The sequence below is a fragment of the Malassezia pachydermatis genome (genome assembly GCF_001278385.1).
Source record: "Malassezia pachydermatis strain CBS 1879 chromosome Unknown scaffold2, whole genome shotgun sequence".
Lineage (NCBI taxonomy): Eukaryota > Fungi > Basidiomycota > Malasseziomycetes > Malasseziales > Malasseziaceae > Malassezia > Malassezia pachydermatis.
In genome coordinates, this window is record NW_017253139.1 from 1,177,953 (window position 1) to 1,200,019 (window position 22,067).

The window sequence follows — 22,067 nt, forward strand, 5'->3', positions numbered from 1 at the left end:
GCAGATAGAAAAAATTATCGTGCAAGAGTGTAGGACGTGCCACCGTGCCAAAGAGAGAGCAAGGAAGTTACACTGCGTGTTTTCCTGCGGAGTTATTTTGTAGTGTGCTTGCCAAGTTCACCTCCACTTTCGGGTGTCGGGCCAACCACAAAATAGCAATGCGGTACGTGCACAGCTATACTAGTAACACCGCGGAGCACATTTCAACTATCATGGCACGCTATAGTGCACCTCCTCCGAATGCACAGCGAGCATCTGCCACACCAAGGCAGGCACCGGCATTGGATCCAGCCTCGCAAATTATTATGTCACATGCCCAATTTCTCTTAGCACAAACTAAGCAAAATGTCCAGCATTTGGCCGCCACCAATACACTCGACCCCTTGGTGTGCCGTCAGCTACAAGCGATCCTTGAATCCGCTCGTATTCAGCCTCCGCCAGCACCGCCAGCACCTGCTCCTACAACAGTAGCGAAGAAAGATGCGAAAAAGGAACTGAAAGGGAAGAATAAATGGGCGCACGACGTCATCTCCGAGACGTCCCTGCTTCCAACATTGGTGGACACGGCATTGTCGGCTGCAGCAGGCCCTTTGATCTCTTCAGGTCAACGGGAGGCAATTGTAGAGCTTGTATCTATGTCGCAAAAGAAAATCGCTGAGACGATCACAGACCCTGAGCGGCAAGCAGCTGCCCAAGCCTGGACGCGTCGGTCGACCGAAACGGCCCAACAAAACCTACGTACAGGCTTCCAGAATACGGGCAAGAACTGGTCAAAGTGGTCACAGCGACTCGATGAAGAGGCGGGCATACGTCGAAATGATCGGAAAGAGAAGAAAGCGTTGGAAGAAGAGCTTTTGCGCGAACGCGAGCAATTTGTCGGACACTCCGGCGGAGGAGATGTCGTGCGACGTGGCGCAATGGACAGCACCTTGGCAGTAGAGGCGAACAATCCAGCATCCGCAAGTGTGGCTTGCTTCCCGTCCGACCAATTTGCCGATGAGGCTCACGAGGGGTCTACATCGAATGCTGGCGCCGTCACTACTACATTCTCGCCTTGGCCTGGTCTGATCTTAACAATGTCGACAGTGGCTACGAGTGTGTCTGTGGATAGCACTGTGATGGCGGACCAGGGTACGGACCACCGCAGCTTACCCCCTCCACCGCCATCGGCTCAGCCGGAACTACCGCCCAAACCATCGATTCACAGCCAGGTGCAACCTCCTCCCGCACGCAAAACGACGAACAACTCTTCGTTCTTCTCCCCTATGTCCTCGAGCCACCCAATTCCCTCGGCGGTAGAGTCATCGGTCACGGCGCCGCCTGTAACCGACGATATGCAAGCTGTCCCCCCGCCGACGTACTCCCCAGCGCCCTCTGTGCATTCTCACTCGTCGCATCATCCCTATGCACAGCCACCTTCTCATGCACACCCTCCTCCCCCAGGACACGCGAGCGCACACCATTCGTATGGCACACCGCCGCCTCCTGTGCACCACCATCATCATCATGACCACGGTGTTCCTGCAGCTTTGCGACCTGCGAACCCTTATACGTAACGATGCACACGAATCGGTAGTAGGGCTTTATGGTAGATCTACGTCTGCATACAATGATGTTTATATTTACGACAAGAGAGACATGACCTTGGACATATCGCTGAAGCTAGGTGCACTACCACCGTTCAGCATAGAATGCATCTTGTGCTTCATAACCATCTTCATTACAGTTTCACTAGCATGGTTCATCGCATTTTGGTCGCCACCGGACTGCTGGCCAGCGAACGCCATGGCCTTGCCCAGCAGGGCATTCACGCCACCCTGCTGCTGCTGCGCATTGTTGTTGCCGAAGAACTGCTTAAATGCGTGCACACTGCGGAGTTAGTTGTTCATGATACATACGCAGCAGCCTGGCCGACTTCCTGAGAGGAGCCGCCACCATTTTGGTTTACCTTGTGGAACGAGTTCATCAGGTCAGCCTCGTTGACGTTCCCGTCAATGTCGCCGTTTTGGTGCTTGTTTTGCAGGAAACTAGCAGCCTGGCTGAACATATTCGAGTTCTGGCCACCTTGCTGGTCGTTGGTCATAGCATGCTGGATCATGCTGCTGAAGTCCAGACCGTTGCCCTGCTGCGCCTGCGGAATGCCCTGAGGATGCTGCTGCTGACCGTGGCCCATAAACTGGTTCATCATGTTGCCCACGTCAAATCCAGAGCCCTGCTGGCCCTGCTGGCCTTGCTGGCCTTGCTGGCCTTCCAGGAATTGGCGTCCCATATTCACAAAGTTCTCCATGTTGGTCGTATATAGTTGGGAAGGCAATCTGACCTCTGTTGCGGCGTAATATAGTACCAGCTGTGGTGCACGGACTATTTGGTGGTGGCATCTACGCTTACGTACGTGCATCGCAATGTTGATTGGCCCAACGAGACCCAAGGAAGCAATTCGCCCGACAGGCGTACCCAGCACCGTCGCTTTTTCGCGTCACAGCCGCTGCCAGCCCCAGACGCGCGCACAGCCAAGCGAGTACGCTGTGATCGACATCGGCGCGTAGATTCCAAGGCGAGCTCCCGTGGGCGGCCGTGCAACCAGAAAAAACCGTGTGTTGGTGCTATGCCTGTACAGCCAGGACCGCGAATGGACCGTGCGGGTCCTTCGCGCGGTGCCTACGCGACGGATGAGAACCAGCGCCCCTCTCATACACCGTTCGATCCAGATCAGGAATGGAGCATGCATACGCCCTCGTCGTCATTCACCAAAAAATCGGCGACGGGCGCGGACTTGGCGCGTACATTGCTGCCCATGTCACCTTCGAAGTCTGGCGTTGAACGAGGCGGAAGTGCCAGTGCAGACTGGCTATGTCTCGATCTTTACCGAGTACTGACCCCTGTCACGAAGTTTCTGCGCATACCCAGCCGCGTTCTCCGCAGCTTTCACCGCCTTATTCTGGTAATGACCCATTCACCTTTTCTTAGCTCGGTGATTGCCGCGTGCGTTGGCATGTTAGTGGCCTTGCTATGTACGAGCCTTGTTGCGCATGTACGTCATGTGCAAGACCCTGATAAATCCCTTCTCCCATGGCGCGAGTACTGTGCCGTGCGTCCGCCGTTTGTGAACGCGGATGTGGCCTCCATCCACCCCGTAAGTTTGCTGGTGGGTGTGGTGACAGTGGATCATAAATTTGCACGACGCCAAGTGATCCGGTCGACGTATGCGTCGTTGACGATGCCAACGCACCCGCAAACTGGGCATCCACTGAGTCATGTGCAAGTCAAATTCATCTTGGGCCGACCGAAGAAAGAGTATGCGGACCGCATTGCCTTGGAAATGGAGATGTACAATGATATTGTGATTTTGGATATGAAGGAGACGCAGTGGAGCCACAAGACCTATGAATTCCTGCGCTGGGCCTCGGAGAATGCCACAGTGCCTGTTCTGGTCCCGCGAAGTACGCCTGCTGTGCATACAATTCCAGCAGGTGACTCATGGAAAGAGTACGAAGTTCGCTGGAAATTGGTCGACTATGTTATCAAAGCGGACGATGACGCGTTTATTGTGTTGGATGAGCTGGAGCGGCGACTTCGGTCCCTACCCCGGCAGCTCTTGCACTGGGGCTACAAAGTGAAAGACCAATTTATGAGTGGGGAGACGTATGCGCTTTCGCACGACCTAGTGCAGTTCCTGGCGTCCTCGCCCACGGTAGCCCAGTGGCCGTCCCTGAAAGAAGATGAGCAGGTGGCGCAATGGCTTGCGCTGCACCCGAACAAAGAGGACATTACGTGGGCGTCGGAGCCGTGTTGGATTTATGACCACCCCCGCGCGCCGACGCCGTATGCTCATGGCTTCCTCTTCCCCGATGAGGTGGAGCGCATCAAGCATGAGTACATGACAGGTCTGTCGACGGCCGAAATTGAGCGGCGTGGCGGCCTGTCGAAAGCGTGGTCGTACTCCACGACGTCGCAATGGGGCCGCGCGTATACACCGCCGAAGCCTGATTTGAGTGTGGAGGAGCGAGTGGAAGCCCTAGTCGAAGGGGGGGGTCGCTGGGCTGGGCACTGGTACCGCATGAGCCATGAAATTGATACGCCGCATCTCTTCTCGCGCGAAGATGTGGTGCTGCGGCCGCAGGAGATGCGGCATGATCCAGAGCAGGCCCACACGGATCGGGCGTTTGATGCCCATTGGGGGCTGCCTCTATACCCTGCTGCCCCGACGCGTCTGGGGCAAGCGATGCACGCGCCTCTCATGCCGGAGCCATGGGGCCCTACGGTAGAAGGCGTGTCGGACGAGCTGCGTCGGCAGCGCACGCTCAATGGCACGCTGGGCGGCACGGTGGTGGTGCACTACTTGAAGCAGGACCAATGGTTCTACGAGACAGCGCTGGCCTTGCTGGGCCGGACGCGAACGTGGCAGCACGGTAGTGCCGCGAATCAGTGGCGTATGGATCACAGTCCTGTGGTAGAGCCGTATTCGTCTACACATGCGAGGATTGGGCAGCGAGCCCTTCGCTCCTCTATCTAGCTGTTGGTAGTACGTGATGTATGGATACCCATCCGCTCATTGTAGCGATCAATTTCCCATTGAGCGAGACCATCTGGGCCATTCCAGTTCGCAGAGCTTGTGCGGTGGCGCATACGGCGACGATCGCCTTGCCGAGGTGGGAGCATGGTATCGAGGGGCACAGGCCCTGTTTGGCACCCAAAGATCTCGTCAGGATCAATAGATGCTTGCTGCAACAACAACTCTTCCAGTTCGCGGCCGCGTGTCCACGACGGCTCGAGCTTGCGTTTCCGAACGGAGGCCTCGTCGTCCGAGTCCGAGTATTCGCTGGCCACGTCCGGGAGCGTATCGTCCGCTGGCACTGCCTCGTCAGTGCGTGCGGCCGACGCCGGGATAGGCGCTTGTTGGAACACATTCTGGGTACTGATAGCACTGGAGCGCTTCGTCGTCGATGTCGTGGTCGTGGGCGGCGCGCGTGACGACGCCGTGGCTGTAGACCCGGACCATACGCGGTGCGAAGTGGCAGCGGACGAGGGAGGCCGCTCGGCAGCGCTGGACGCACGCACGGCCTTGGTCGTCGCACTGATGACACGCACGCCTGATTGCGTCGTAAGCTTGCTTTTCAGCGCATCTTCCGTAGACGCCCGAGTATGGCCTTCGTAGTTGGTCGACTCTGTGAGGGGGTGTTGAGAGAGTTTGCGGCGTTTCCCGTCCATGTCATAGGTGTACGTGGGCTTTGCCGCAATGGACGTACGTGCGGAAGTCGACACAGGCGCAGACGGTACACGCACGGACGTACGTACGGAGCCTGGCGCACGCGGCGCTGCAGTGCCAGGCCGCGTCGACGTGCTCTTCGATAAGGTCATGGGCTTTAACTTGATCGGCGTCGGGGCCATGGACGACGTGCCACGCTGTGATGTCGTGAGCGCTGACGGCAACGTCGATGTCGACGCAGAGAGCGAAGGAACCGCTGCCGAAGCTGGCGCAGACGGTAGGGCCTCGTCAAACGAGCCGGGCATGGGCGTCAGCAAGTCGTCGTCCCACGACGTCGCAGCGGCCTGCAAAGCGGAGGTCATGAGCGTCTCGGAGGTATCTTCTTTGGGCATCGGAGCAGGCACTACCTTGGCACGGATAGGCAGAGACGAAGGCGACGTGGCCATCGCCGTGGCAGGTCGCACTCGTGGCGGCGTCGTGATTGACGTGTCGGCCTGGTGAGCCGGCGCTGCCGCTGGCGTGCCGGTCTGCAAACCAAAGAGCCCCTTGATCCGCGCTCCCAGTCCATGTGGCGGCGCACGCGTATCCGCTACGGAGGCAGGGCGTGCAGTGTGCAGCGATGGCGTCGTCGCTCGCTCTCGCTCGGCCCCATGATCCATCGTGATCGGCGGCACAGGCTTGCGCACAGGACTGGGAATCTTGGATGCAGACGTCGACATGCCCAGCCGGCTGGGCGAGACGGGCAGACGCGAGCGGGCAGACGCAGGCGTGGTCGACGTTGTAGCCGTCTTGGACGCACGAAAAGGCGAGCGTGCATCGTCACGAAGACGACTGGGCGACGGAGGCACAGGCTCTTTCTTGGGACTTTCCACGGCGCGACGTGCAAACGGCGTAGCAGCTTTGGCTGCAGATGCGTCGCGCTGAGGACTCTGCCACGGCGAAGCGGGCCGCACATGGTGATTCATCCCGCCTACGCGACTCATCGGCCGCTCCAAGCGGCTAGGCGAGCGGTCCAGCCGCGATGGCGCTCGTGCCGTCGTGGGCGAGAGTGCTTGCGACGTCGCTGGCCGTTCCAAGCGACTGGGCGATCGTGGCGGTGTGGTGACCGTCGTAGGCTTCTTCTGTACCTCACGCTTGCCCTTGGGCGAGAGGGCCGAGCGAGACGTAGCATGCGAGAGAGTATGCGTCGACGCAGGCGTCGTACTCGTGCGGCGTACATGCTCGAGCCGCGTACGCAGCGCATCGAGCGAGGGGCCTTGACTTGGCCGAGCTGCTCGCTGCGCCGTCGTCTCCGACTCCACCTGCGGAGCATCGTCGGCCAGCCCACTAGGCATGTTCTCGTCCGCGTCTACGTCAGAGGACGACGGCACCTTGCCTTGCCGCTCTTCGAGGGCATGATGCAAGCTTTTATTCAGGAAGCTGGAGCGGAAGCGTGTAGGCGCTTTCGGCGCCGGAGCGTCCTTCACATCCGGTTTCTTGGTGCTGCGTAGCACAGCCGAGCCAAGCGTACGTTTCGTGCGTAGCCCTGTCCCAGGCGTCAACGCAGGTAGTGACATCGAGGCTTCAGAAGCAAGCATCGGCTCGTTCGACACGGTCGCCTCGTCGGCCTCCGACGCCTTGGCCGTAGGACGTGGAGAGGGGGCCGGCGCTTCAGCTAGGACATCGTCCGCCGGGGCCACTAGCATATCGCTCTCTTCTGTGTGTGGGACGGCCTGGGAAGGCAGTGACGTCATGGCTAGCATATCGTCATCGGAGCACGACGCATCGACGTGCGGCTCGATGGGTGTGGGCGAACTAGCCTCCGTCTTGCTCGGCGACGTCCGAGCTTCCAACATGACACACGTAGGAGACGGCGAGCGTGGCACAGTGTTCGTAGCTGTAGATACGCTCTTCGCGCCATGCTTTCGGGGCGATTTGACAACGTCAGCAGCCAATGTAGACATGGTATCGTCGGAATGCCTGTGTGTGAGCGCATACCCAAGTACGTACTGAACACGCGCACAGAACGCCTCGACATTCTGCCGCATCTGATCCCAAAACTCCTGCATTTTGTCATGCGCCTCTTCTTCCCATGGCGAGAGATCCACATCAAACTCCATCTGCTTGGCTAACTGGAGCAGCTGAGACTGGGCCACAACATAGGCATTGCGCATGATCTGATGATGCAAGGCCTCCGGCGACATGCCACCGGTAGCCGTGGACCGCACGGGATCGGCACGCGAAGCCGAGGCGGCAGCGCCTAGACAGGTAAGTCGTAAGAGTACGTACGTCGCCGAGCCGCTGCGCCTCGAAGCGCAGCTTTGCGTGTGGGCATCACGTACAGACAGGGGCTCGTACAGGGACGAGCTGTCAGCAACCAACACGCCCAGCCGCTACGCGTGTTTGGCCACCTCGGCGCGCCGTCACGTGATATGACCGCCCAGGGGCGGAGCGTCTAGGGACCTCCGTGCGACGTGCCGAGGTGTCGATGGCATGACGGCCGCGCCGCTTCAGCGAGTCACGGTCCCGTCGTTTGAGTATCGCACCTCGCCCGAGCCTCACTATTTGTATGCGGTTCATGTAGAACTCCCGACTCATGCATGGACAGTGTACCGACGGTACTCTGACTTTGCCGCGCTCCATGCCGCTTTTGCCCAGCGTCCGCCGCCCTATGCCTTGCCTCCCAAGCACAACTTGCAGTACTCCTGGCGGAAAATCAAATCATTAGGCGGGTACCTTTCTCCTTCTCAAGAGCAGCAGAACAGAGAGCTGGCAGAAGCCAAAGAGCGTCAAGCAGAGCTCGAGAGGTACGTCCGTGCGATGGTGGCGGCGGCGAATCCGTACTGGAGAGAAAGTGAGCCATTCCAGACCTTTATTGAGCTGGCAGATCATGCATCTCCGCGCTCCTGGAGCATGACACCATCCACAGCAGCAAGACCGGCTCAGGACAAGCGCGCTCCGACCGCGGAGTCCCGACATTCTTGGCTTGCCGGCGCAGGCCACCGTGCGAAAGCCCAAGAAACAGATACCACAAGGCCCATGAGCGATACTGAACTCATGCAGCATCAAACACATACCCTGATGGCAGCCCAAGATCAGCAAGCGGACCAGCTTGCGAAGATTCTACGCCGACAACGTGAGATTGGACTATCGATTCATGACGAGCTACAAGAACAGCAAGAACTTATACAGAGCCTGACGACCGATGTACAAAATACCAAGACGCGTATGAACAATGCGTCGGAGCGGATGCAGCGTCTGGGACATTAATAGCTACTACATAGATACCATGCATGTTCGTTCGTGAAGATACCTGACTCTGCATGGCCTACTTTCGTCAACATACAGCCCGAAAAGCGAGCGAGCGTCTGCGAAATTATCGATCACACTCCGAAAGGTACAGCGAGTAGGAAAGTCATGCGATTGGCGAGCGTAGTATTTACCCTGCCCAGGCATCTCTCTCCGACGGGGGACGTTCTCGACCGATACGGTTGATTGCCCATATTGGACCGATGCCGGTGGGATAATCTGCTCCGACGCGTGCAAACTAGCGAGCCAATCACAAATTCTTTCATTCGCTCCATCGTTTGCCTAGGCTGGATGTGGGGAAAGTACGTGCATGGCACTTCGCGCCATCCCACGTGACTGCGATAGCCCATCACAAGAACAAAATGCACGTCCGTTGCGGTCCAGTCGTGGGTCACGCTGCCTTTTTTCTATAGGACATGGCCTCTGTGAGTAACTTAGGCTCTGTCCCTACAGGCAGTAATAGCGCATCTGGCCGACCAGGGTCGATGCCACCATCTCAACCACTCTCTTCGCATCCTCCACCGATGCCTACCTCACCGCCGCCGCCGCCAGGCGCACATCCCCTGAGCGCAGGCGGTGTCGCACCACCAGCTTCACAGGCCATGTGGTCAGCTCGCCTGATGGATTTGCTCAACCTCGTTCGACACGAGTTCGAGGTGATTGGGAACGATGCTGTGCACTTCAAGTCACAGCGCGACGAGTTGGAAAATCGCAGTACGTATTGACCTGGCTTTCCATCTAACAATACAGTTGCGCAACAGTACAATGAGGTGAGCCTGATGCAGGAGCATATTTATGAGCTGGAAAAGCGTCACTATGAGATTGTGGGCCATTACGAAGACGAAATCAAGAGGCTCCGGTTATTACTGGACGGTCGCAATGGTCCTCCCCGTCATGAGGGGCCCAGCACGCATGCGCCTCCGCCGCATCTGCCAGAGCACAGCATGCGCTCAGGTCCCATGACAGCCATGCCGCCTGGCATGAGCGAGCGTGATATGCGCGAGCGTATGATGCCCGCTGAACCGCCACGCTCTGAGAACGGGCATGTACCTGGTGAATCTGGCTGGCCGCCCGCGAAGCGTATGAAAAGCAACAATGCGCCGAACGTCCTCCATGAGCTCCCGCACCTGAAACGAGAGGATCGTGAGGCCAAGCGGTCGGCAGCGGAGACTATGGCAGCCAAGGAAAGCCTAGCGCCCTCGCGTTCTGAGCCAAGCGCTACGCAGGACACGAACAAAGACGACGCAGCTCTTTCGTCGACCCCTGCTGCTGATATGCCCAATGAAGCGCCCCCGAAGGCTACAGACGCCTCGGAAGAGAAAGCTCAGGAGGCATTTGAGCCTGCAGAGTCTGCTATGCAGGAGATCAAGAAAGAAGGAAGCGATTGGGTCGCCGTGTACAACCCGCATGTGCCTCAAGTGCTAGATATTGATCTGGTGCATACGCTGGCACATGAGAGCGTCGTGTGCTGTGTCCGATTCTCGCCGGACGGCAAGTGGGTAGCGACGGGCTGTAATCGCTGTGCTCAGATCTACAATACGGAGACCGGTGAGCGGACGTGTGTGCTGCAGGATGAAGCGCCTCAAGACCAAGGCGATTTGTATATTCGCAGTATCTGCTTTAGCCCGGATGGCAAGTACCTGGCGACGGGCGCCGAGGACCGTTTGATCCGCATTTGGGACATTGCTGAACGGAAGATCAAGATGCAGCTGACCGGCCATAAGCAAGAGATCTATTCGCTAGAGTACTCGAAGGACGGCAAAATGCTGGTGAGTGGCTCGGGTGACAAAACAGTGCGTCTTTGGGATGCAGAGACAGGCAATGTTCTCCATGTACTGTACACGAGCCCTGGTCTAAACTATGGCCCGGGCGTGACGACTGTGACGATCAGCCCCGATGGCAGTCTGGTTGCTGCAGGGGCTCTCGATACATTTGTGCGTGTGTGGGAGACCAAGACGGGCAAATTGTTGTGTCGTCTTAAAGGACACAAAGACAGCATTTACAGCGTAAGCTTTATGCCTGACGGCCAGTTCCTTGTGAGTGGCAGTCTCGACAAAACCCTCAAGCTTTGGGATTTGTCCAGTGTCATCAAGGAGCAGAACTCGATTGATGAAGAAATTACCAACCCCTCACTTTGCACGGCGACTTTCTCGGGTCATAAGGACTATGTATTGTCCGTTTCCTGCTCACCCCATGGACGCTGGATCGCATCTAGCTCGAAAGACAGGTGTGTGCAGCTCTGGGACCCGAAGACTGCGCAGTCGCAGTTTGTGCTGCAAGGCCACAAGAACTCCGTCATTGCCATTTGTATGAGTCAGACGAACAATTTGCTAGCCACAGGCAGTGGTGATTTTAAGTACGTTTACCCACCAACTTACCCACAGTGCTCGGATTTGGTCGTACAAGGAGAAGTAGACCTATCTGCCTAGGGATATAGAACTACAACAATGGCAAGACTTTTCGCCTAAGGCGAACGACTCCGTTCGCGCGCGGGTGGAGGACTATAGCGAGGTGAATCGTCGCCGCGACGAGCAGACGGTGGGGTATGTGCCTCGTACGATCGAGAAGGTGAGCGTTCTCGTGATGTATCATGATAAGAGTGACGAATTCGTTCTCTACCGAATTCATCGCGATACGACCGCCCACGGTCCTCAGGATAGGGACCGCGCTGTGCACGAGCGCCCTGCGGAGTGAGACAAACACAGACGTACCCAGCCAGCATCACGTTCGCGACGTGTTCGGTTGCCATTCTTATCGACAAATTCATCAGGCGAACGTCGTGGCCGACGATCTGCTGCAGAGATCGGTGGCCGGCCACGGTCCCAGCGACGCTCTTCCGTTGAATGACCACGCGCCTCGTACGACGCAGGCGCTTGTCGTCGAACATGATCCATCGCAGCGGCATTGTCGCCCCGCATTGCCTGCATTTCGCGCTTCTTCTGTTCCACAAAGGCTCGGGGCACACCGCCCACCGACGTCTGTGCGGAGACCAGGTGCTGCCACAACTCGTTCATAAAAGGCGCAGCGCGTTTCTCCAGAAAGCCGGTTAAGGCGATTTGCATCTTGCGTGGATCAGGGAACTGACGGTGAGAAAAGACGCTGCGTACATACTTGTTCGCCTTCAAGTAGGCCCACGATAAATTCTACAAGGACATCGTCCTCAAAGCCCATCATTTGCTCGACGCGCGTCTCAATCCAAGGCCGCATGACGGGCACACTCACCTTGGACATGTCAACACGCTCATTAAACACCGAGGGGAACCGAGTTGACTTGAGCAAGACTTCTTCTTTGTTTTTGAAACGCGAGTCCTGTTCGATCGATACACCACGAACCGGCATTGTGCGTCAGAGTAGGGCGTCTGACCGTCCCAAGCACGCTCGACACCCCACGCAAGACCCAATGGCCATGTACGTCGTCCAGCAAATTTTTGGTGCACGTGACTGGTACGAGCGCTGCCGAGCAGAAAAAAACCGACAACGACCCCCGGACGAGCCTGCGCTTAGGACACTTGGCGCTCATTCCGCGAAGCATGGGCATGAACTCGATCAAGATTCTCACGGGCAACAGCCACCCGGAACTGGGAGCACTCGTATCGGCCAGGTATGTGTTGTCTATGTGCGAAGCATTCGCATGCTAACGCGCTCGCTAGGCTCGGCGTGCCTCTTACGGAATGTGTCTGCCGCAAATTTGCAGACCAGTCGATTGACGTCCGTATTGGCTCGTCCGTGCGTGACCAGGACGTATTTGTGATCCAGTCGGGTCACTCGCCGTACATTGACCCGAACGACTCGCTGATGGAACTGCTGATTATCCTCTCGGCATGCAAAACGGCGTCAGCACGCCGTATCACAGCGGTGATTCCTTCGTTCCCGTACTCGCGCCAGAACAAGAAAGACAAGAGCCGCGTCCCTATTACAGCGAAGATGATTGCGAATATAATCACAGTGGCGGGTGCTGAGCACGTTATCACGGTCGACTTGCACGCCAGCCAAATCCAGGGCTTCTTCGATATTCCAGTCGACAACCTTACGTGCGAGCCAAGCATTGCGCGTTGGATCCGCCACAAGGTCGACGACTGGCGCGATGCTATTATCGTATCGCCTGATGCGGGTGGCGCAAAGCGTGCTACGTCCCTTGCTGATGCTCTGGGCATTGATTTTGCGCTGATCAACCGCAGCCGCCATCTCCAACGTGGTCGCCAACGCGCGAACACCGGAGAGTCGCAAGACATGGCGTCCAGTTTGGCACACTCTCAGTTCAGCGAGGTTGCGAATGGTGTGCACTCGCTCAGTGAGAGTGGTGAGTGGTTTATCACCGAGGAAGGCGGTCGTCGTCTGCGCGCCGGTGGTATCCGCAAGGGCCCGAAGGTGAGCGAAGACACGAACGTATCGGAAGATGAGAACGATTCGACGATGGAGCTCCTAGTCGGAAATGTGGCCGGCAAGACTGCCATTCTCGTTGACGACATGATTGATACAAAGAGAACGCTGGCTCTTGCATACAAGACGCTGGAGGCGGCAGGCGCGAAGCGTGTATTTGCTGTGGCTACGCATGGTGTGCTTTCGGGCCATGCTATGAAGCTGCTGAGCCATCTCTCGATTGAGAAGCTTGTGGTGACCAACACCATTGCCAACCAGGAAAAGGCGCGCGATAGCAAAGGCAAGGTCGAGGTGCTCGACATGTCGGCTGTGATTGGTGAAACGATTCGCCGCTCGCACCATGGTGAGAGTATCTCTACCATGTTCCGCCAGGATGCGGAAATGATGTTTTAAGTATACGTAATTATTAAATAGTCTGGCAAACCAAATGTCAGAAGGAGATGGGTATCACTGTAACGACTACAAGCCTTCGAAAAAGGAGGCATCGAAATCCGACTGAGACAATGTGCCTTTGCGGAGTTTCTTCGCAGCACGCTCCTCAGCCTCCCAATCGTCTTCTTCCTCTTCTTCGTGGGCATGCGATGAGCCAGAAGCCAATTCTTGCTCACGTAGCCACCGGCGTTTCTTTTCCTTCTTCGCACGACGAAGATCGCGTGTCTCTTTACGACGCTTTTGATCACTCCACGCCTCTAGCTTGGGCGCACGCGCAGGGCGATCAGGTACAGGTGCTGCATCTTGCTTTTCCAAGGCCGCTAGACGTTGTTTTTCACGCTGCTTGTCGGCATAAGCAAACGTTCGAAGCTGATGTGAGTGTGACAGGTACGTACATCTGGCGTAGATTCCACGAATAGCGTGCCTTCATTATGCCAGGTCCGCATTTCTGGCATACGTGGCAAGTGAAGTAAGACAAACTGACATGCCATACCCCCTAAAGGCAGGTCCGTAAGGCGGAAAATATAGGAGACTTCATGCTTAGAGTACGCTTTAACCCAGCTGACAAACGCACGAAGACCAAGCTCATACAATGCGCGGTCCTGCCGCACAGCCGTTCGTAGGGTATCTTCAAGCGCGTGAGCTTCCGTATCACGCCCTTCCGGCTCTGTACCTGGTTGCATGATTCCGTCGGGTGTGATACCAAGATAAGGATAGGCCTGTAACGGCAGCTGCTTGATTTGCAAGAATTCTGAAGTTAGAAAACCAACGAAACGTACCGACATAGCCTTCTTCCCGACCCGCATGAAGCATCACAATGGCTCGGCCACTCTTTCCAGCACGCGCAGTACGGCCACTTCGATGATTGAAAACTTTGGGATCACTGGGTGGATCATACTGAATCACCACATCAACGTCAGGTAAATCCAAGCCTCGTGCCGCTACATCCGTGCAGAGCAAAACATCAGTCGCCGCATCTACCTCACCAGCCGTATCGGCATCTTGCTTGTCTTTGGAAGATGACTTGGCAAAGGCGGAAAACGTCGCTGTACGCCGCTTTGGTGTCTGCTTTCCATGCAACGAATAGAAACGCAAACCTTTCCAATGAGACTCGCCCGATCGATTTACCTTGGCCAGCAATGAGAAAACATAATTGACTTGCGCACAGGTAGCAAAATATACAATAGCTTTGCGTGCACCATGTTCGCCTTGTGATTCTCGTTGTAGCAATCGCAGAAGCTGCGCAAATTTGTTCTCGGGGCGGCAAACGTGGTAGAAACTTTGCAGCGTAGCAGGCATACGAATATCCTTGCCAGTGGCAAGACCACGTTGTTTGAATTCCACTTTAACAACCACACGGACAGGGTTGCGTAGGCCCACACGCACTAATTCAGATAAAGCCTCTGTCATGGTAGCGCTGAACAAGCCGGTGCGGCGCTGCTTCGGAAGATAGCTAATGAGTGTGCGAATGACCTGAGAGAACCCTAGATCCAAAAGACGATCCGCCTCGTCCATGACAAGCACGTCCAGTTCTGTCGTGCGTACGCCTGGCTTTTTTAATAGCTCTTCCATGCGGCCTGGAGTGCCCACCAAGATATCCGGGCCATGCTCGCGAAAAGCATGGAAATCATCGGTAGGCGATACAGAGGTACCACCGACACACAGCTGCACACCGCCTACGCGAGGTCTTTGTGTATGTTCTTGCACGGGTTGTTGCTCCAAGAACTGCTGCACGACACCCACAATTTGCTGTGCTAATTCACGGGTCGGGCAAACAATCACAGCACCCAGCTCATGTTTCTTTAAAGGCGTCTCACGACGCTGTAGGATCTCCAAAATAGGTATTACAAAGGCCAGGGTCTTCCCTGATCCAGTGACGGCCTCTGCCACCACATCCTTGTGCGATAAGAACAAGGGAATGGCGGACGATTGCACAGGCGTCATTTGATCAAACTCCATAGAAGCGAGGACATCCAGGCTTGTGTAAGACTTTCTCATACATACATCCATGGTGATAAAGGTGGGTTTAGTCGGGTCCAATGTCCAGCCGCCATCGGCGATAACCCCGCCATCTCTTTCGACATATTGACAGCGTTTCCAGCTAGAAGTGAGGAAAAAAGTAGGACGATGTAGTGGAGGCATCAGCGTAAATGTGGAGGGACATGGCCCGGCGCCTGTAGCCAAAGCGTGGGCGAGAGACCCAGGCATTGCTGTGATTCAAACCCCACAAGGTGTACATGCGCCCACCATGACGCCCTTTTCAAGGTTGAAGAGGAGTGATACATCCTCGTCGAAACATTCACGTTTCGGGAACAAAAACAAAATGAACCGTCATGAGATTGCGAATACGGTGATGGGCCAAGAAAGCTGTGCCTTAGAAGAAGTACTGCAGAAGAATCCGCCACAGAGCATGCCAACAAGTGTACCGGAGAGTGTGCCTCTGCCCCAGCCTGATCCGAGTGAGGAAGTCTCTTATGTGGTGACAGAGAATGCCAAAGGAGGGGAAGGAGCTTGGTCTGTAGAGACAAAGCAAGCCAAGCCACCTATCAGCATCGATACTACGACGTCGCTGTCACACGATTTGTCCAACAGTATCTCGCAACTGTCTAATGTCGGCTCCCCCCTTTCCCAAACCACCCCAAATTTAGACGTTCCCACACCCACGCAATCTACAGTGCTGCAAGGATTTCATGGTAACCCATCCTGGCGAACTATACCTCTGCCACTGAAGGCAAACGATTTAGGTCTGCCCAATATCCCTCTAGGTAAGGAGTTACCTTCGTCTATTGATGCTGCAAAGCCAAGCACTAATCTTTTGGATGACTCTTCAGATACAGATCCAAACAAAACTGTGGCTACAGCCGCTTATCGTGATCTGCATACAGGCGCTGTCGTCGAAACGGACCAAGATGGCCATCAAGCTGCACCCACTGTACACCCGGATCTCTCAACACTTGCTGCACAGAAAGCAACAGCACCTGGCGGTCTTCCTGTGCTATCCATCTTACCCATGAAAATGCCTGGACTGGAAGCAGCCGCCGACCTACTTAATGCTGACGTGGGCATCGATGGCGATGCTGCCAAAGGCGATGCTGCCAAGGCAAACAACACAGGGAATGACAGCGATACAGCCTCTACTTGGAATGGCATTGGCTACAGCGTGACCGGATTTGCTGTAGCGAGCTCGAAGCGCAACGCAGATTTCCATGCCCTTTTCCCCTCTGTTCCGGAGGATGATTTCCTTATCGAGAACTATACATGTGCCCTTTCTCGAGACCTTCTGATTCAAGGCCGGCTATATTTATCAGAGTCGCACCTTTGCTTTCACTCGAGTATATTCGGTTGGGTCACTTCGATTGTGATTCCCTTTTCGGAGGTGATTAGCATTGAAAAACGTAACACAGCCTACCTGATTCCTAATGCCATTAGCGTTCGTACGCTGGAAAGCCGGTATCTGTTTTCCTCGCTGGTGTCCCGTGATATGGTGTACAGCATGCTAGTGAACATTTGGCGTATGACCGCACCTAGTGCAGCAGCTCAGCAGATGGCGGAATCTGCTACAGACGATGATGTGGCAACAGAAGAGGATCATGGTACCCTGCAGGCTGTGCCAGAAGTCAAGGAGGAGGAGCGAAAACTGGAAAACACTGACGTCCTTACATCGCAAGGTGAGGAGTTCGCCACAGCGGCGAACAAACGTGAGAAGCTACGCAAGCGTCTCACGAAGGCACGTAAGAATGCGAAGAAAGGCAAAGACGGGAAGAAGGTGTCAGCGAACAGCGATGAGCACGATGCAGATGATGAGACAGGCAGCAGCTCGGATGAAGATGAAAAGGAGCATGAGCCAACGAAATGCAACTGTGACAAGACCAATTCTCACTTACCCGTACTTGTGATTGATGAAAAGTTTGATGCCACGCCCCATCAACTGTTTGACCTGATGTTTAAGGGCGATTTCATGTCAGATTTCTTATCGAACAACCAGAAATTGATTGATGTGGAGATCGGTGAATGGAATGATAAGGAAAAGACACTCCCTGAGGCGACAGCGACTCGAAAGGTGACTTATATCAAGCCCCTCAATGGATCGGTCGGCCCGAAGCAGACCAAGTGTCAGATTACCGATGAACAGTTGCATATTGACTTCCATGAGTTTTGTACGACTATGACGACGACGAAGACCCCTGATGTGCCTAGTGGCAACAACTTTTCTGTGCACACGAGAACCTGCTTTACATGGGCCGAAAACAACAGGGCTCGATTGTATATCACTTGTGAAGTGGCTTGGAAAGGACGCAGCATGTTAAAGAGTATTATTGACAAAGCCTCCGTCGAGGGTCAGAAGGACTACTATAAAGAGCTGTCCAAGGCGCTTCGGGCGCATATCAAGAGTCATCCAGATATCTACGGCACGAAGAAGAGCAGTTCCTCGAAAGACAAGGAGCATGGTGAAAAGGAGCCTGTGGAAGAGTTGATCGAAGAGGAAACGAAACCTGCGTCAACATCGCCTCTCAGCATGCTTATGGATACGCTGGACTCGCTCAACATTAGTTTGTCTGTCCTCATCCTCAGCCTGCTCATTGTGATCCTTTTGATTTCGAATATTTGGGTATATACGCGTGGCTCAAATGCATCCATGCGTGACCCCCGCAACCCGCATGTCCTGCTACAGCGAGACCATGTGAAAGGATACAGCCAGCCTCTGCAGATGCGTCATGTGAAGGTCTTGGTGGATGAGGAAGTGCAAGATGTCTTGGATGCGCTAGCCTATTCTCGCCGTATGACAGAAGCATTGGAAGAGGATATACGCGAGTTGCAGGATATAATTAAGAAGCGAACCAAGCCTGATGTCGAGAATGAAACGGCCAAGGCCCATTTTTTGCCCTCATAGACACCATTACTTTGTAGCAAAATTAGGGAAACGCTGTGACAACAATGCGCGGGCCTTGGCCTTCCTATCGGCGGCCTCTTGCCGTTTCCGATCACCTTCAGTGGGTGGCGCAGGGGCCTTGCATCCATGGGCAAGAGGAGATCGATGCCTGTGTGTGAGAATGCATTGTACATACATAGCGCAAAAGTAACCATGGCACCTATCGCACTGTGGCGCGCGGTGCTGAAAAGAAGGTGTATCAGACACACGCACATGTAAAGAGGGCTGATGACACCCGGTCTTGTGACATTCATCACGACATGATGCAGTCGCGCGAGCTTCGGGTCGTGACATTAACGCTGTGCATACATGTTTCTCTGGCTGTACATGGGCTTCACAGAACATACGCTTACATTGTGGGCACACTAGCGGTAGGAAGGACAGGGCATGGCAGGCAGACCATGCACAATGTTCGCCATCCACAATGGACATGAGTGGAGGCTCAGAAAGAAGGAAGGGAGAATTCGGCCATTTCGTCGTCTTGCCCATCTCCACGATGCACGGCGCTTCTACCGCCGCACGGCTTCTCTTGGGCCTGCTGATGCTGGCCCATCATGCCCACGCCCAATTCTTCCAGAACATCTTCCATTCGGGACAGTTCTTTACTCAGTCCTCTGAGCAGGAGGCGCAAAGAGTGGGAGATGCTTCGTGGTTCCGCGACCGCGTGAATGCAGGTATGTGTCCGACGTGTGCTTACGCAGCCAAATGCGACGATTACTTATGCAGTGACACACTGGCCTGTGTCAAAGAGCCACATGAATGCCCTTGCCCCTTTACTGAACAGTTGCGATGCCCTATTGGCGATGCCTATGTGTGTGTGCCACGGATGGACTGTAGCTCCGTGGAGAGTTTATACCATTTGTAATTATGTAGACATGACGTCGTTGCAATATGTTTGTTCATGAATATGTGCGTAACTATATGAGAGAGTCCATACGGATAAATACATGAAGGACAGCGGCAATGACTTCATAGGCTGATGCACGGCCCGCTGTGTCGTACTCTTTCAGCATGTGTCGGGCAAGTTCGTCCACACTTACGCCAAGTTTGGAAGTTCGCCCATTTTTGAAGGACATTCGTGCTGCTGCCACATTTACTGGCCTGGCCAGGATGGCATCTGTCGTCCCCCGTGGTGGGAGCCCCCCCGTCGACGACGTGGGCGCCATGGGCCATTGTCCAAACTCTTCCGCAATATAGTCGAAATGCACTTCGACCTCTTCACGCGAGTCGGAGGACAAATGTTGCAATACATTCTCCAGGACATTACCGCAATGAGCACTGCAGACCATACACAGCGCCCGAGTAACAGGAGCATCAATCGGGCCATTATTTGCATCTTCTTTGTACAGGGCCTCTGGGTGAATGCTTCGCGATGTTGTTAGGGCATATACACGCCGCCGAACGGCATCCTTTACGGCCGTATTTGACAGGGGGTGCGTCGGCATATCGAAGAGCAGGAAGTTTCGTTTCTCAGTGCGAAGCACACCTTTCTCTACCAGGCCTTTCGCGAGGCGCTCGCGGACCTGCTTCAGCTGCATATTTAGCTTCATCATATTCCATGTCTCGCCACTTAGCAAGTCCATCCATTCCGATACACTGGCGGGAGGCCCCTGCTGTATATGCCGCAAAGCCTCGTCGAGCAACGGCTCACCTGTACCTTTTCTGTTCTTCACGGATATCAGCCGATCTGCGACTTCGACGCGTTTCTGATCAGCGCCAGGCATGATAGCAATTCGATTTCGCAGTGCTAGTTCCATGAGAATACTCCCACGTAATGTGTACGACAACTTGTCGTTCCAGAACGATAGGTACCCCTGTGCATCTTTGAGACCTAGCAGCAGCACCTCTTCCATGATCGTGAGACGTGGACACGATCTCTCTTCATCAGCATCGTCCATGTCTCGCGGATCGTAGGCTAGCTTGTGCCCTGTGCCTACATCGATGGTCGCCACGGACCCGGAGCCCGAATGCTGCTCGACCCGTGCTGCCTGTTTGCCTTTCCCAGCGCCTCCCTGCGCCGACGAGGCGACCTGCTTGGGTGTCCGCGCTAGGGAATCCTCGTCATCGAAAGCAGCTAAGCTCGACGTGCCTGCGCCACGACGCCGCTGCAGCCCTGACGCTGAACCCATCGATCAACGGAGGATCACTCGTATACGATGCCGCGCGTGGACCTTACCGTATCACGTGGACGTCCCACCTCCACGACCTGCGTGGCGACGCGTAGTGGGACGAGCGTGTGCTCCACGTTGCGTGCGTGCGGGGGGTGGTTGCGTGGTTTCCCTTCGTTCGTCTATCTTTCACGATGTCGTCCTCTGCCCCGCCCTCGCTCTCGGTGTTCAATGTGTTCTGGCTTCTCCATGTGATCGTGGAAATGCCTGTAGCGCTGCTTGCATTCTTCAAGCCGCAAGACTTCCCGCTCGCTGGCTTGAACGATACGACTGTGCTGATCATGCGGGTACGTACTGTGCACTATTAACGATTCAGCTCCTTGCTACCATGCTCCTTACGTCGTGCCTCGCCTCGCTCTTGTGTTTCGGCTTGCCAGACTATCTGCCAGGCAAGCGTGCGTTTGCGATGCACCTGCTGCTCTTCCACGGCTTCATCTCGGCTATCTTTCTGCAAGTGCGTGACGGTATCATCTTCTTTGAGCTGCCGAAGTTCGTCTTGGAGCTGATCCCGGCCGCTGCTCAGGTGAAGAACACGGTGTGGATTGCCGCTACGCATGGCCTGGTCTCGTTCGTGGCTGTGCTTTGGTACGTATATACTCATACTCACCGCAGGTGGCAAGCCACGCTGCCTCTTGTCAAGGCCGTCACAGCCCACGCCAAGGCTGAGTGAGTAGAAGGATGCATAGGTAGTCTGGGGAACACGTTGGCTTGCATGAATAAAAAATCTCCCTCACGTTGCTCTTGCCCTCTATCCACCATGCCCACGACGTACGAGCAGCGTATGCTGGCGTTCCTGGAAACGCATGCCGTGCACATTCGCACGCCTCTTGACGTGATTGCTTTGCTGGTGCATGTATCAGCTGCCGCGCATGGTTTGTGCGACATACGTGCCCCTCTTTCCACACCGTGGCACTCAAGTGCACAGTACCATGCGCGCACGTACCACACGCGAGAGCGTACCTATGACGTTGTGGTCGTCCAAGCAGGCCGATGTGCGGTGCTTCTTGTCACGACCTCGTCCTCGTCGCAAGTATGGAAGAGTGAATGTATCTTAGAGGACGTGGTGCAGAGTGCCTCCCTGCCATGGGATGCCACTGTAACAGTGGCGGCCATGCAGGCATGGTGGCAAAACGAAGCGATCGTGTCGCAGCTATGTGAACAGTGGGATCGCGATGTGTGGCATCCTGCAATGCATGACGAAGAGCGAGCGGCACCTTCCTCTGCCCCTGCTACGTCGAAGGCTGCTGTCCAAGGTCGTTCGGACGAGGCAAAGGCAGTGCCGTTCCTTGCCGCCACACGAGGGATGCCTACCGACCCACGGCGCCTGGGCGACGCGGACCGTGATCCGCTCGCGGCGAGTCCCTACCCTTTCCCCGGCACGGGATCGTTCCAGCCACCGCCCCTTTTCCCCTCGTCGAACGATGGCATGATGATGGGGCCGAACCACCCCATCTTTGCACGGCGTGCGCCGCCGCCGCATGGCGCGCCGCCGATGGGCCCAGACGGCCTTCTGCCGCCTGGTGCTGTGCCGCCTGGTGCCCGCTTTGACCCGATGATGCCATGGGATCCCTCGTCCTCTCGTGCGTCGCATCCCAGTGGCGATCCTGATTGGGACGACCTGCCACCGCCGTCTAGTATGTTTTCATAAGTCCTATAAGATGTA

General features: G+C 55.6%; 14 protein-coding genes across 14 annotated transcripts; 9 read left to right on the top strand and 5 right to left on the bottom strand.

Annotated features, from left to right (window-relative positions):
* Positions 1 to 212: 212 nt before the first annotated feature.
* Malapachy_2659 (hypothetical protein) lies at positions 213 to 1,556 on the top strand (the record flags this gene model as incomplete). The annotated part of the gene is made up of 1 exon (XM_018137147.1): positions 213 to 1,556. One exon carries the CDS (start codon positions 213 to 215, stop codon positions 1,554 to 1,556), a length of 1,344 nt encoding a protein of 447 aa, XP_017992867.1.
* A 66-nt stretch (positions 1,557 to 1,622) lies between these two features.
* Malapachy_2678 (hypothetical protein) lies at positions 1,623 to 2,287 on the bottom strand (the record flags this gene model as incomplete). Its single annotated transcript, XM_018137166.1, has 2 exons — positions 1,623 to 1,869; positions 1,899 to 2,287. 2 exons carry the CDS (start codon positions 2,285 to 2,287, stop codon positions 1,623 to 1,625), a joined length of 636 nt encoding a protein of 211 aa, XP_017992958.1.
* A 342-nt stretch (positions 2,288 to 2,629) lies between these two features.
* Positions 2,630 to 4,454, top strand: Malapachy_2656 (glycosyltransferase family 31 protein; the record flags this gene model as incomplete). Its single annotated transcript, XM_018137144.1, has 2 exons — positions 2,630 to 4,398; positions 4,427 to 4,454. The coding sequence occupies 2 exons, from the start codon at positions 2,630 to 2,632 to the stop codon at positions 4,452 to 4,454; spliced, it is 1,797 nt and encodes a 598-aa protein (XP_017992856.1).
* Positions 4,455 to 4,509: 55 nt separating this feature from the next.
* Positions 4,510 to 7,520, bottom strand: Malapachy_2669 (hypothetical protein; the record flags this gene model as incomplete). Its single annotated transcript, XM_018137157.1, has 3 exons — positions 4,510 to 7,165; positions 7,196 to 7,445; positions 7,475 to 7,520. 3 exons carry the CDS (start codon positions 7,518 to 7,520, stop codon positions 4,510 to 4,512), a joined length of 2,952 nt encoding a protein of 983 aa, XP_017993027.1.
* A 158-nt stretch (positions 7,521 to 7,678) lies between these two features.
* Positions 7,679 to 8,455, top strand: Malapachy_2663 (endosomal t-snare; the record flags this gene model as incomplete). The annotated part of the gene is made up of 1 exon (XM_018137151.1): positions 7,679 to 8,455. The coding sequence occupies one exon, from the start codon at positions 7,679 to 7,681 to the stop codon at positions 8,453 to 8,455; it is 777 nt and encodes a 258-aa protein (XP_017993033.1).
* A 563-nt stretch (positions 8,456 to 9,018) lies between these two features.
* Malapachy_2627 (tup1-general transcription repressor) lies at positions 9,019 to 10,909 on the top strand (the record flags this gene model as incomplete). The annotated part of the gene is made up of 3 exons (XM_018137115.1): positions 9,019 to 9,208; positions 9,245 to 10,850; positions 10,879 to 10,909. The coding sequence occupies 3 exons, from the start codon at positions 9,019 to 9,021 to the stop codon at positions 10,907 to 10,909; spliced, it is 1,827 nt and encodes a 608-aa protein (XP_017993234.1).
* Positions 10,910 to 10,958: 49 nt separating this feature from the next.
* Malapachy_2651 (sr-rich pre-mrna splicing activator) lies at positions 10,959 to 11,833 on the bottom strand (the record flags this gene model as incomplete). Its single annotated transcript, XM_018137139.1, has 3 exons — positions 10,959 to 11,177; positions 11,206 to 11,574; positions 11,606 to 11,833. 3 exons carry the CDS (start codon positions 11,831 to 11,833, stop codon positions 10,959 to 10,961), a joined length of 816 nt encoding a protein of 271 aa, XP_017992863.1.
* A 191-nt stretch (positions 11,834 to 12,024) lies between these two features.
* Malapachy_2626 (ribose-phosphate pyrophosphokinase) lies at positions 12,025 to 13,267 on the top strand (the record flags this gene model as incomplete). Its single annotated transcript, XM_018137114.1, has 2 exons — positions 12,025 to 12,095; positions 12,145 to 13,267. The coding sequence occupies 2 exons, from the start codon at positions 12,025 to 12,027 to the stop codon at positions 13,265 to 13,267; spliced, it is 1,194 nt and encodes a 397-aa protein (XP_017993235.1).
* Positions 13,268 to 13,333: 66 nt separating this feature from the next.
* Malapachy_2641 (dead-domain-containing protein) lies at positions 13,334 to 15,390 on the bottom strand (the record flags this gene model as incomplete). Its single annotated transcript, XM_018137129.1, has 4 exons — positions 13,334 to 13,675; positions 13,702 to 14,057; positions 14,086 to 15,284; positions 15,311 to 15,390. 4 exons carry the CDS (start codon positions 15,388 to 15,390, stop codon positions 13,334 to 13,336), a joined length of 1,977 nt encoding a protein of 658 aa, XP_017993360.1.
* Positions 15,391 to 15,629: 239 nt separating this feature from the next.
* Malapachy_2696 (hypothetical protein) lies at positions 15,630 to 18,197 on the top strand (the record flags this gene model as incomplete). The annotated part of the gene is made up of 1 exon (XM_018137184.1): positions 15,630 to 18,197. The coding sequence occupies one exon, from the start codon at positions 15,630 to 15,632 to the stop codon at positions 18,195 to 18,197; it is 2,568 nt and encodes an 855-aa protein (XP_017993418.1).
* Positions 18,198 to 18,732: 535 nt separating this feature from the next.
* Positions 18,733 to 19,073, top strand: Malapachy_2732 (hypothetical protein; the record flags this gene model as incomplete). The annotated part of the gene is made up of 2 exons (XM_018137220.1): positions 18,733 to 18,910; positions 19,021 to 19,073. 2 exons carry the CDS (start codon positions 18,733 to 18,735, stop codon positions 19,071 to 19,073), a joined length of 231 nt encoding a protein of 76 aa, XP_017993129.1.
* Positions 19,074 to 19,153: 80 nt separating this feature from the next.
* Positions 19,154 to 20,365, bottom strand: Malapachy_2700 (vacuolar protein sorting-associated protein 74; the record flags this gene model as incomplete). Its single annotated transcript, XM_018137188.1, has 1 exon — positions 19,154 to 20,365. The coding sequence occupies one exon, from the start codon at positions 20,363 to 20,365 to the stop codon at positions 19,154 to 19,156; it is 1,212 nt and encodes a 403-aa protein (XP_017993169.1).
* A 173-nt stretch (positions 20,366 to 20,538) lies between these two features.
* Positions 20,539 to 21,074, top strand: Malapachy_2729 (hypothetical protein; the record flags this gene model as incomplete). Its single annotated transcript, XM_018137217.1, has 3 exons — positions 20,539 to 20,691; positions 20,721 to 20,989; positions 21,017 to 21,074. The coding sequence occupies 3 exons, from the start codon at positions 20,539 to 20,541 to the stop codon at positions 21,072 to 21,074; spliced, it is 480 nt and encodes a 159-aa protein (XP_017993087.1).
* Positions 21,075 to 21,161: 87 nt separating this feature from the next.
* On the top strand, positions 21,162 to 22,052 carry Malapachy_2724 (hypothetical protein; the record flags this gene model as incomplete). The annotated part of the gene is made up of 1 exon (XM_018137212.1): positions 21,162 to 22,052. One exon carries the CDS (start codon positions 21,162 to 21,164, stop codon positions 22,050 to 22,052), a length of 891 nt encoding a protein of 296 aa, XP_017993078.1.
* Between the last annotated feature and the right edge of the window lie 15 nt (positions 22,053 to 22,067).